This window comes from Loxodonta africana, chromosome X, assembly GCF_030014295.1.
Source record: "Loxodonta africana isolate mLoxAfr1 chromosome X, mLoxAfr1.hap2, whole genome shotgun sequence".
NCBI lineage: Eukaryota > Metazoa > Chordata > Mammalia > Proboscidea > Elephantidae > Loxodonta > Loxodonta africana.
Genome location: NC_087369.1, coordinates 57677894 through 57690583, shown reverse-complemented (window position 1 = coordinate 57690583; position 12690 = coordinate 57677894). Strand labels below are relative to the sequence as shown.

General features: G+C 47.7%; 1 protein-coding gene across 2 annotated transcripts in view; it reads left to right on the top strand.

Moving 5' to 3' along the window:
- The window catches only part of OTUD5 (OTU deubiquitinase 5), a 33078-nt gene that overhangs the window by 1979 nt on the left and 18409 nt on the right, over positions 1-12690 (top strand). For both annotated transcript variants that reach the window (XM_003418019.4, XM_010597693.3), the window contains exon 2: positions 9663-9756. In XM_003418019.4, coding sequence (XP_003418067.2) covers positions 9663-9756 — 94 coding nt within the window. The remainder of the gene's footprint in view (positions 1-9662; positions 9757-12690) is intronic.

Below are 12690 nucleotides of genomic sequence, written 5' to 3'. Positions count from 1 at the left end.
CTGCATGGAACAAGCTCTCCTCTGCAGGGGAATGAGGCACAGGCTCGTTAAGCACTGGGGTTTGAGACTACTTCAAGGGTCCTAAGCCTGACTTTAGGGACCTGAGACTCCTAGAATCAAGGGTCTGACATGCACATGTACATATCCTTTAGAGATAGACGTCTGAGTTTTCCCTCAGGGAGATAAGATCCCTTTCCACTTGGGGACAAGGGCCAAAACCTATCCCCAGGGACCAGAAACTCTACTCAGGTTCATATGAATCATCTCTTCTCTGAGTGACAAGTCTATGGTTCCCTTCAGTGGCCTGACACCTCCCTCCTTGGGGACAAGAGTCTGAGCCTCTCTAGGAGCTTAAGCTTCTAAGGGTGGGCCTCCCTTCCCCTCTCCCCCAGCCTCCCACCAAGGGCCTGAGCTTTCTCTCAAGAAAATAAAGACTCACTGCTTTGGATACTGGGGCCTAAGACCTCCCTGCTTATGGACTGGTGTTTTCAAAGACTGAGCCTGAGGCGTCTTTGGGGGCCTCATATCCCCCAGCAGAGGTTTTCAGGGAACCTTTTGTGTCTACATGAGGTTATGAGACTTTTTTATCCCAATTGTAAGGGACTGACTGACAATGTAGTGATATAATCACTACCTCCCCTGTCTCTCCCCCATAACAGGGGTTTGAGGTCCCCTTCCCCAAGAGACTGAGCTAATTGTCAAAGACAGAGGACCCCTGCCTTGGAACCTCAAGCCTGAGGCCACTCCTCAGGGGACATGAGCAGCATGAGGTCCCAGGGATGGTGTCTGAGGCTTTCCCATGGATCTTCAAGGGCCTAGGTCCCCCTATTTTAGGGTGAAAGACCTGAGACCCACTCCACCGAGACTTGAACTTTCCCTCAGGAACAGGAGACTCATACCTACCCTAGTGATGGGTGTGTCTCTAGGGTTGAGGTCCGAGCTTCCCCCTCGGGGAACTTGAGGTACCCCTCAGGAACGGAGGACTTCCCCCGCCAGAACTGAGCACTGACACCTTCCTCTTGCGGTGTGGATACAGAGCCGCTAAGGAAACAGGGACCTGAGTTTCCCCCCAGGGGTGTGAACTTTCCCTCAGGTGCTTGAGACACCTCCCCCACCTTGGGACCTGAGACCTGAGCAGGCCCTGGGAGTATGTCATCTAATCTCAGACAATATATACTCAAGTAATCAGAGGCCTTTTAGGGACATAAAATTTCCTGCCTTGGGGACTTGGGCCTAAGATACCACCACCTTACTTGCGAAGTGAGTCCTGAGAACTCCCCATTCCCTTTGGGGACACGGATAGAGTAGGATTCTGGGTTCTAAGGAAAAGAGTCAGCTTCTCAGGGGCCTGAGCTTCCTCTCAAGGACAAGAGCTCCTTCCCCTTAGGGCCAGGGGACTGAGCCTTCCTTGGGTGTGAGCCCCTCCTCACTAGGTGATCCTTTTTTGCTGGGGAGGGGGACATGAGGTCTTCCCCAGAGTATGAGGCCTTACCCATTGGACAAAAGAACCTGAGTGCCCTTCAGGGTCGTAAGAATCCTCTACCCTGAGTTTCTTCAAGCCTGAGACCTCCCCTCAGGAACTGGGAAATATTCTGAATCTGTACCTGACCCAGCTATACTTGCTTCGCACTTCTAGGGTCAGGGAAATCTTCTAAGTATCCCAAACTCCTTTATTTCAACAAGACTTTTTCTTGCCAGAGTTAGGGAAGGGGTTTAGGACATCCCACTCTAGGGAAATTTTCTGCCCACATTCCTCTTCCCTTTGGCTCAGGTAAATCTTTTCTGTATTTCGTAGGGACTGAGGCCTTGTCTTGACCCCCCCCCCCCCGCATCTTTGTTACCGTCCCATCTATCATGAATTACTTCCAGCAGGGTAATTTACTTGGACCCACAGGATCAGGACCAGGAGTTGTTTCTTTTCCCTCTGATTGGGGTAAAGTTTGCTTTTCTTCCTCAAAAGAAATAGAGAACGATACACCCCAGGTCCCAGGGACAAAGAGGAAGAATGTCCTGTGCTGTCATGGTGACTAGAAAAACATCTCCTTATACCTCCCTTGCATCTCCTAGGATCGAGTCCCTCCGTTATACTTTTCTCCATTAAGAATTGTGTGCTCTTGAAACCTTGCCTTCCCAACAACAGAGGAGAGGTTTCCTGTCCTCTCACTCCTTGGGGCAAAGAGAGGAGGAAGATGTTCCTCTTCCTGCCTCAGCTGGTCTAACTTGGGATCTTGTGGGGATAAGAAGAGGGGAGATTCTTGGTCCTAAACTGTCACTGAGGGCTTTTGTAGCCTGGAGGCCAATTGTGTCCCTTGGGAAAGAGGGGAATTGTTGCAGGGAAATTGGGATGGTGCAAGTGGTCCCTGTTCTGACTACTTAGATTTCCTGTTTGTCCCAATGCTGTGAATGTACCCCTCTTCCCTTTAGGAGCCCTTTTGGTACCCTGAGGTTGAGGTGCTGGGGAGATAGTGATCTTAGGGGTTTCCTTTCCCAGATGTGACTGCCTTGCTGAGTCTACCCTGTGGGAAGGATGGCTTGTAAGCATCCTGAGTTTGGGTACCCCACAGAACTCTTTGAGAGGGGGGACACATGCTGAAGAGGGCCACTGGTTGAAGAAGCTGGACCTTTCAGCGTAGCCAGTGTACCTGGTTTCCAACTCTGGCTCTGTCAGGTCTTTGCTGGGTGAACTAGAATAGGTTCTACTTAGGCTTTCTGGGCCTCAGTTTCTTCACTGGTCAGATAGGGACTGGTGAGGTATCACTTTGAGATTTTACAGAACTCACTCCAGAGCTCTCTGAACCTGGAAGTGACAGAAGATGCTGTGTGTCTTGAGGAAGAACTGGGTTATTCCCATCTCTTCCCTGCCCCTCTGTTCCCTCCCAGGAATCCAGGCTTGGTGGGCAGTATAAGCGGCCTGTTTAGTGTGAGGCTCAGGGTTGATGGACAGTGATTTTTGTGGCCAGCTGTGCTATGGTGAATAAACTCGTGGGATTGCCTCTTGGAGCCTGTTGGATGGTATGGGAGTAGGGTTGTGTATGGAAAGAGTTTGGGCCTTGGAGTTGGACAGGCCTAAGTTCAGACCCCAGTGTCTCCTGCTTAGCTGCTTTATGGTTTAGACAAACTACTTCCCTTCTTGGCTGCCTTTCATGCGGAAGTCCACCCATGCTCAGGGTTATTGAGTGTGTATATACCTGGTCTTGCGCACCTCGAACCTTGCCTGGTTTTTCCTCTTGCCCAGGGTGGGCAGTTGGTCCCAGGATCATCTTGGTTCATCGTAGGAGCCCTTGCCCACCCTTCGTAACCCATCTCTGGTAGCAAAGACCCATCATTTGGCATCTAGAAACCTGCAGATTCCTTGGACTGTTCTTACTCTTTGTGGAATTGGGTAGCTAGCTGGTGGGGAGGTAGGGTTGTATACTAGGAAGTGATCTCTGCTAAGGCAACCTGGGTTTTGAGTCCTGTTTCTACACTAACCTTTCGTGTGGTCTTTGGGCAGTTCCCTTTTGTGGGCCTCAGTTTCTCTGTCCATAAAGTGGATAGCAGTGAGGAGGTTAGACTTACTGCTCTAGCTATCCATCCAGCTCTGAAGCAAGTCCTAATCTCTTCTTCAATGTCCTGCTCCCCACCTTGCCCCCTGCAAAAGTTGTAAGTGGGACCTCTTGACTTGGGATGTGCTGTTTTTTGGGACTGCGCTTTCAAGTTTCAAAGCAGTAGTTCAGCCTCCTCCTCCCTGGCTGGTCTGTAGGTCCTTGTTTTTTTGGTTTTTTTTGAAGTAATTTGTTGTTGAGAACATACACAGCAGAAGATATACTAATTCAGCATTTTCTACCTGTACGATTCAATGACATTGATTACTTCCTTCAAGTTGTGCAACCGTTTTCACTCTCCTTTTCTGAATTATTCCTCCACCATTAACAGGAACTCACTGCCTCCTAAGTTTGTTCTGTAACCTTTTAGTTGCTGTTGTCAGTTTGAGCTCATATAGATAGTTTTTTAAAAGAGCACAATGCTCAAGGCAGAAGTAGTTTACTAATTAAGCTAAATTATTGTTTGGTTTAAGGAAGACTTTAGGGGGTATTTTTGGTTTAAAGATTATCTCAGGGCAATAGTTTGCAGCCTCTATGGCTCCAGAAAGTCTGGATTTCATGAGAATTTGAATTTCTATTATGCATTGTTCACCCTTTTTATCAGAATTCTTCTATAGGATAGAATATTCGATCAAGATGTTAGGCCCTTGGGTTTTTAAAATTACTATTTTAATAGCTTTATTGCAGTATAATTTACATACTATACAATTCACCCATTTAAAGTATACAGTTCAGTGGCTTTTAGTACATTCACAGAGTTGTGCATTCATTGCCACAATCAATTTTAGAAAATTTTCATTATCCCAAAAAGAAGCCCCACACCTGTTAGCCATTCTCCTCCAATCCCCTCATCTCCTCCCAGCCACTGAAAACCACTAATCTACTTTCTGTCTCTATTGATTTGTCTATTCCGGACATTTTATGTAAATGGAGTCATGCAATATGTGGGCTTTAGTGACTTGGATTCTCTGATTTAGCATATTTTCAAAGTTCATTCATGTTGTAGCATACCTCAATAATACATTTCTTTTTCTTGACAGGTAATAGACTTTGGGATTTTAATCCCACTCCATTAGTGGCCTAGCAATAGATTTGGGGCCTTGCCCTTCTCTTCCTATTCCTTTGCCCTGGAGGGCTTGGATTGGTCTGCAGAGAGCAGTGTGTCTATCTGTGTTTCTCATTGAATGGGTTGCCTGTGTTTGGCCTGTGGAACCCAAACAGTGTTTGGGGGGAGAGGAGTGGTCTTGGCACCAGGGTTGCTGGGACAGAACTGTGAAGCCCAGAATACTAAGCACCTCTTGGCCATGGGCTCTAGGAAGACATCTGTACACAAGCTGCCACTGCTGCTGCCACCTTCCCCTGCCCCCTCTCCCATTCAGTGACAGCTCATTCATCCATAGGCAGGATTCGCAGCTTCCCAGGCTGAGGATTCCAAGCCCCTGCTGCCTTAATTCTGCCCCTCTCCCTGGGGGGATGCTAGGGAGATAGATTCTGCATGATGGGAGACATGGCATGTTGCCTCACAGCCACAAGGCCTGAGAGCTCAGACATTAGTAAGTGCAACGAGGGGGTTGTATTAGTTTTCTGTAGCTGCTGTGACAAATTACCACAAACTGGGTAGCTTAAAAAAACAGAAATTTATTCTCTCACTGTTTTGGAAGGCAGAAGTCCAAAGTCAGTTTCACTAGGCTGAAACCAAGGTGTCCCTCTAGAGGCTCTAGAGGAGAATTTGTTCCTTGCCTCTTGCAGCTTCTGGTGACTGCCAGCATTCCTTGGTTTGGGGCTGCATTACTCCAGTATGTGCCTCTACACATCACCTTCTCTGTGTATCTCCTTTTCTGTCTGTACCAGCTCTGCCTCTGTCTTCCTCTTATGACACTTGTGATTGCATTTAGGGCCCACCCAGATAATCCAGGATAATCGCCTCATCTCAAGATCCTGAATTTAATCACATTTGCAAAGGCCCCCCCATTTTTTTTAATTTTTATTGTGCTTTAAGTGAAAGTTTACAAATCAAGTTAGTCTCTCACACAAAAACTTAGATACACCTTGCTACGTACTCCCAATTGTTCTCCCCCTAATGAGACAGCCTGCTCTCTCCCTCCATTCTCTCTTTTCGTGTCCATTTCGCCAGCTTCTAACCCCCTCTACCCTCTCATCTCCCCTCCAGGGAGGAGATGCCAACATAGTCTCAAGTGTCCATCTGATCCAAGAAGCTTATTCCTCACCAGCATCCCTCTCCAACCCATTGTCCAGTCCAATCCATGTCTGAAGAGTTGGCTTTGGGAATGGTTCCTATTCTGGGCCAACAGGAGGTCTGGGGGCCATGACCACCAGGGTCCTTCTAGTCTCAGACCATTAAGTCTGGTTTTCTAACGAGAATTTGGGATTTGCATCCCACTGCAGAGGCCCCTTTTTCATCATACGGTAACATTTACAGGTTGCAGGGGTTAGTACCAGATATTTTGGGGTGTCCATTATTCATCCTGCTACAGGGATGTTCTTGTTCCCTTCCAGGGAGAGGAAGGGAACTCATTAAGTGTTCTCTTACTGGACAAAGCCCTGTAATATTTGAGTCTGGCTAATATCCCTATTATGGGAAGCTTGTTATTCCCATTTCACAGATTGGGAAACTGGCTCAGAGCAGTTCATCACATGGCTAGTAACTGGCGGAGCTGGGATTGGAATCTAAGTCTGTCGGGTCCCACAGCCTGCTCTGACTTCACCTGGGCTTTTGGACGGGTAGGTCGAAGGGTCTAGTCTCAGCCCCTGGGATCCCCTTCTGTTAGAGAGCTTTCACTAGCCTTTTGTGGAGGCTCAGAGATGTGAAGGATTGCGCACAGGGTCAGCAGTGTGCTTGCAAGGTTCAGGGCCTGGGCTTGACTTTCTCAGTCCAGGGCATTGACGTAGCTTAAAGTTACCTATAGCTGGAGCAGCCCTCTCTTCATGGACCATTTTCCTAAACAACTCCCAAGTCAGCGTCTTTCTTGGAGGCTCCCATTAGGAGTTAACAGTCCAGTTTGGGGAGGGGAGAGACTGGGCTAGGAGTTCCTGGGGACTCCCTGAACCCTTTCTGGAGCCCAGGACCAGACCTCTCCCCCAAGGGAGAGAGAGAAGAGATTTCAGCCAGAGTCCAAACTCTTCAGGCTGCTGGTGCCAAAGGTGGCTAGGCATCTGGCCCCCAGATCCGGGCCCAGATAACAATCTGGCTGCCCCAGGACCCAAACCACACTTGTGCAAGGGTTGTACTCTGGCCTCCTTCATTTTTAAGGACACACCAAGCTCTACCCAGGATGGGCTGCCATGCCTTTAGCCAGCTGCTCATGTGTACTCTCCTGCTGACTCTAGACCAGGCTTTGCTTGTACCCAAGCCCAAGCTGCTTTCTGCCTTTGTAAAATGAGAATAATGCTTCCTGCTACCTGGAGCTGTGGGAAGGACAATTAAATGAGGTCACTCGGATCTGTCACCTGGCGTCCAACAGGCATTCAGCTAATATGAGTTCATCTTTCTTCCTTGCAGTGCCCTGCTTATCTGCCTAGTCCTACTCAGGACTTTAACCTGGCTCAACTCCTTGCTGGGCCTAGGCATCCCTCGTGCTTTGTGGCAGAAGTGGCTTCATTTCTCATCCAGTTAGTTAAGCATTTGTTAAACTCTTGCTGTTTTAATCCTTTGTTCAGGTGGCACCTCCTCTGAGGTTCCAGCCCTAATGGCTAGGTCAGATCCCTTCCTCTGTGTTTCACAGCACCCCTGTGTTCACCTCTTTCATGGCCCTGTTCACACTATGTGTGGTCATTGCTGTTGCCTGCACCTTCCCTACCAGTTTGTGAGCTTATTGAGGGTGGAGACAAGTCTGATCCTTTATCTGTCCTCATTGCCCACCCCAGGGTCTGACTCAGTAGCTGCTCTCCTCTTTTTTTGATTTCCCTTTCCTCTCTCTAGCTCCTTTTCCCTCACACCTGGGGGCAGGAGGTTGCTGTGTTCCCTTCTTTTTTTTAGAACTTTGCCTTCTGTTGGGTCTGGGGCTATGATTATAGGTGCAAACATCGCTGCTGGAGACCCCTGCTGTCTGGGGAAGACCATCACAGGCGGGCTTGGAAAACTGACTGGGGCAGACCCCATGGTGCCAGGAGATGGCTGAACCTGCAGGGAGTGGAGATGGGCTTGTGGCAACTGATTGGAGTGTGCTAGTCCACAGCCTCCGGGGTGGAGGGGTACCTTGGCTGCTGGGATGTTGTACACAAACAGGAGTCTTTGTGCTGCCCGTAGAAGCCTGTTAAAGGGCTGCCAAGTACCTTTGTCATCTCTGGAAAGCCAACCACACTTTCCTGAGGTGCGGGCCCTGATCATAGGGCTGGCTGGATATTCACTTGTCGCCCCCTTCTCATCTCCTCTTGTCCAGCCACTCATCCAAAACTTTCTGAGGGTCTCACAGTTGTACATTATCTCTATGCCAGTCTATCCCTTCTGTGACTGGTGGCCACCTTTCCAGTGTGTGGCACGTTATTAACAAAGCCTCCTCAGGTCCTCAGACTCCTCTGAGCTTCTTGACAGCTCTGTCAAGTAGATCATATGTCCCTGTTTGATAGGAAAATGAGGCTTGGACAGTTTAGACAGCTTACCTGAAATCATGCAGCAAGTGAGCGGCCAAGCTGGGGTTGGAACCCAGAATTCTCAGCTTCCAGAGCTCGTGCTTCCAACTTTGCCCAGGAGTAGGGGGCTGGCCTTGCAGGTGATTCTCTCTGGTCAGCATTAGCCTGGATCCTATAAATCCCTGGGCAGGGTGGTGTCCCCAAGGAGGAAGTAGGTTTGGGAACCTGTAGTCCCCAACCCTGATACAGGATCAGGCTGGCTGCTTCTAGTGACCAGCAGAGGGCATGAGGGGCCTGGGAAAGGTCTCCTGCTTCTTGTTTTGAAATGGAAAATATGTTTCCAGTGATACATGGTCAGGTCGTTTTTTTTTTAAGACATCTGACAACATACATGTGTACAGGTTTATTTAACTCAAACTTTTGGGGCCAGATGGGCTTTGGATTTTAGAAAAAATTTCAGAATTTAGAAAAGTTGACTGGTGTGTGTACTGTGTATCATGTGACACCTCTATTGGGGTCTGAGGCAGTATCTCATAAACACTTGAATATTTCTGCATCGAAATGTTTGAATATCCACCCCCAAATGGAATAGGTAGATTCTTGTCAGTTCAGGTTAGGTTGTAATGCCAAATGAGTTAAAGACTTTTGTTTTCAGAGTTTTTTGGGTTTTGGAATTTTGGATGAGGGATTGTATACCTTTATAAAGAAGGAGGTGGAGTAAAATCACCTGTAATGTCAACAGCTAGGGATAATGTTTTGTTGTATAGCTGTCCCAATTTTGTAGGGGTATATGTGTGTGTGTATATATAAAGGGAGCCCTGATGGTGCACTGGGTAAGAGCTTGGCTGCTAACCAAAAGGTGGGCAGTTCGAATCCACCAGCCGGTCCTTGAAAACCCTATGGGGCGGTTCTACTCTGTCCTGTAGGGTCGCTATGAGTTGGAATCCGCTCTGCGACAGCAGGTTTGGTTTTGGTACGTATATAAACATATACACCTGTTCAATGTGTTTAATTGCAAACAGGATCACGCTTTGTATACTTTTTGCCTTATGCAACATATTTTGAATTCCTTAGCTATATGTGGGGCTCAGGATGTAGGCTCTTGGCAGTCATTGCCTCCTCAACATCTCTCCGACACCAAGTGGATAGCGAGTCCTAAAGTGAAGCTCCTTAAGGTAGAACCAGATTCTTCACTTGCCAGGTCTGGGCCTCTGGTTGCCTGAGGGAATGCTGCTGCAGATAGGGTCTCTGCTCACAGGGCAGCTGGAGTCCCCTCTGGGAGCAAGCCTTATGCTCCTGCAGAGACTGATTCCCTAAAATAATGGGCCTCCTCCTGCTCCACAGGCATGGAATGGTCAAGCAGGACTGAGAGCTTTACCCTGCCCTTTGTACTCTGTCAATCAGCTGGACCCCTCAGGAGCTCGAGGGCAGGCTCCTGGGAGGGGTACAGGTCCTCCTTGTTGCTGACCCCCCTACCTCTTCCTCCAGCAGGAGCACTGGTTTGAAAAGGCCCTGCGAGACAAGAAGGGCTTCATCATCAAGCAGATGAAGGAGGATGGCGCCTGTCTTTTCCGGGCTGTAGGTAAGTCTCTGCCTTAGCCCTCAAGGGCCTAGGGCTGCCCCTGAGCTGTGTCTCAATTGTCAGGAGTAGCCCCTGAGATGGGGTTGGGGGCAGAGTTAGCTGGTCTTTTAACAGTTGCCAACAAGTCTATTCCAATTTATGGGGGACTCCATGTGTGTTAGAATAGAGCTGTGCTCCATAGGGTTTTTTCTTTTTCGGTGTTTTTGGTGAAAGTTTACGCAGGGAATTAGATTCTCATTTAACAAATTTTATACGTATTGTTTAGTGATATTGGTTACATTGTTCACGATGTGTTTGCATTCTCCTTATTTCCATTTTGGTTGTTCTGTTTCCTATCCTTCCTTGCTGTGATCTTTGGTCTAGGGTAAATGTTTACCATTTGGTTTCATCCAGACGATTATTTTGAGGCACATAGTACTCACAGGTGATATTTTATGGGCCATTCTGTCATTTGGCTAAAAGGTGACCTCTGAGAGTGGTTTGAGTTCCAAGTTTAAAGAGTGTCTCAGGGTGATAGTCTCGTGGTTCATCCAGTCTCTACCGGTCCAGTAAGTCTGACATTTTTTTAGAAATTTGAGTTTTGTTCTGCATTTTTCTCCCATTCTGTTCGGGACCATCTATTGAGTCTCTGGTTGGAACAGTTCGTAGTGGTAGCTGGGCACTCCATAGGATTTTCAATGGCTGATTTTTCAGAAGTAGATCGCCAGGCCTTTCTTCCAAAGCTGATCTCTTAGGGACTCCTGAAATTTAGTATCTGGCCTTTAGCCCTCAGTCATGAGACAAGGTGGTGGTGTAAGAGTAATAGTAATAGCGATCAAGAAAAATACCATCATTTATGGGCAGATTAATCTGTCAGGTACTACAGAAAATTTTTAAAATTTTCCCCCAAACCAGATGAGTGTAGGGACTATTGTTGCTTCCATCTGTCACGTGAGAAAAGTGGCTCAGAGATGGGGAATGACTTGCCCAGGGTCAAACAACTAGCAAGTGGTAGAGTCAGGATTCAGATCCTGGGTTACATTAGCCTGAGGCCCGTGCTCTTAACTACAGCACACTCCTGTCACTCTGGGATATGGGACATCTGGGTTTGTACCCAGACTTGATCTCTGGGGCACTATAGGCCTTTATTCCCCCATTTGTACATGTATGTGCGGGGCTGGAGGGGAGCATCAAACTAGGTCTTTACAAATTTCTTTTAACATAGAATTATTTCTAACTTACCCAAAAGTAGACTGAATAGTGAACCCTAATGTACTGTAAAAATGGCGTGGGGGCTGTGTCTGACTTCTTGTAACTTCACAAGGAGGAAGGAGAATCAAGATCAGCAGCCCAAGACATGCCTCTTCTCTGTACCATCTTTACCAATTTTGACACCAGCTGTCCTTCCCACAATACTATTTTTCTGCTGGGTTTGATAATTCATTGCAATGGCCACACAGAACTCAGACAATACTCAAAATTATGGGGTTTATTAGAGAAGTAACAGGTTGCAATTCAGGTTCAGGAACACTCAGGATACAGTTCTTCCATCAGGACAGCCTCTTTTCAGCCAAGCTTGCAGGCATGCCTCTCTCTGGCCCCTCTGCCCTGCTCAGGCAAGTGTTACAAAGTTCTTTTAACTCTGCTGATAAGTGCCCAGAGGCACCCCGCTTCACCAGCAAGCCTCCTGCCCGAAGGCACTCAGCTTTTTCGCTCTGTGGGCCAGGAAGCCCAGCATGCCGTCTCCTGCCATTGTTTCTCTGCTATCACCTCTCAAGAGTGCTCTCTGTCTCCTGGTTCCAGGAAATCTCAGTGCAGGGATCCCGGGTCCAAAGGACATGCTCTCTGTTCCTGGTTGTTCTTCCTTGGTGGTGGTGGGATCTTCTCCTTCTGCCTCTAGGATGGCTCATTTCAAGCCCAGTGGGATAGCAAAACTGACCAGTCCCCTTGGTGGGCCACAATTACCCTATTTGCACAGTCCCACCCAACCGCTTGGGTGACAGTTACAAGACCATGTTAAAAAAGGCCACACAAAAGTGATCCATTGCACCGCAGGTCACCCCCTGGCTTTTCTAGCCATTGTTCTTTCATATTTGAAGGATAACTTTCCCCTTCCAATCATTTTACCAATCTAAAACAGTCATTAACAATTAGTCCTTCAGTAGGGCAAAAGAGTTTTCATGGTGAGGTTACTCAGGTACCAGGCACTCAGTTCTGCTGCGGGTGTCCATCTGATCTGGTCAGGTTCTCAGTAGTCTTCTCAGCTTGACCCTCTGTGGCCTCTGATAAAATTTAATAGAGAAAATTATTTCCTTGCTCTGAACCTCATGAGGTATCAGCAAAGCAACCCTTTAAGGGCCTTTATGTTCAGCCACTACTCCAGTCCAGCAATGCCTCCTTCTTAGTCTGCTTTTTCACACGTACAGCTTCTACAATTACAGTTTTTACAATCTCAATTAACTGGTTAACAGTCAGAACTCACAATTGAATCTTTTAATCCTATCAGCATCTTCCCCTACCCTCTCTTCCCCAGACCAATCAGGAAAAGAAGAAACTATTCACTGGGGATCTTCACTTGTCCCCCTCATTTAATGTAAGCACACTCATGAAAGTATATAAGCCCATGTCATGCTTTTATTCCCCTCCTCCCATTTTAGATAACCAGTGTTTAAATTGCCCATCCCTGTCAAACCAGTACTCTGAGGAGACAAGCATGTTCCTTGGTCTTGAAGAATCATTTGTTCCTGTTGGAACTTCGAGCATCTGCATCCATAAGCAAAGTCTAGTCCAGACAGAGCAAGCCATCAGATTGCAGTGATCTACACCAGTTTACTCTGTCAAACATCTTCCTTTTCATAGGGTCAGGTTCATCCTTGGCCATCCAAGCTAGGTCACAATGGGTAGCAGCCTTAGGCTTGAGAGTTCACACACACCTCCTGGCATGTGAGACAGCCC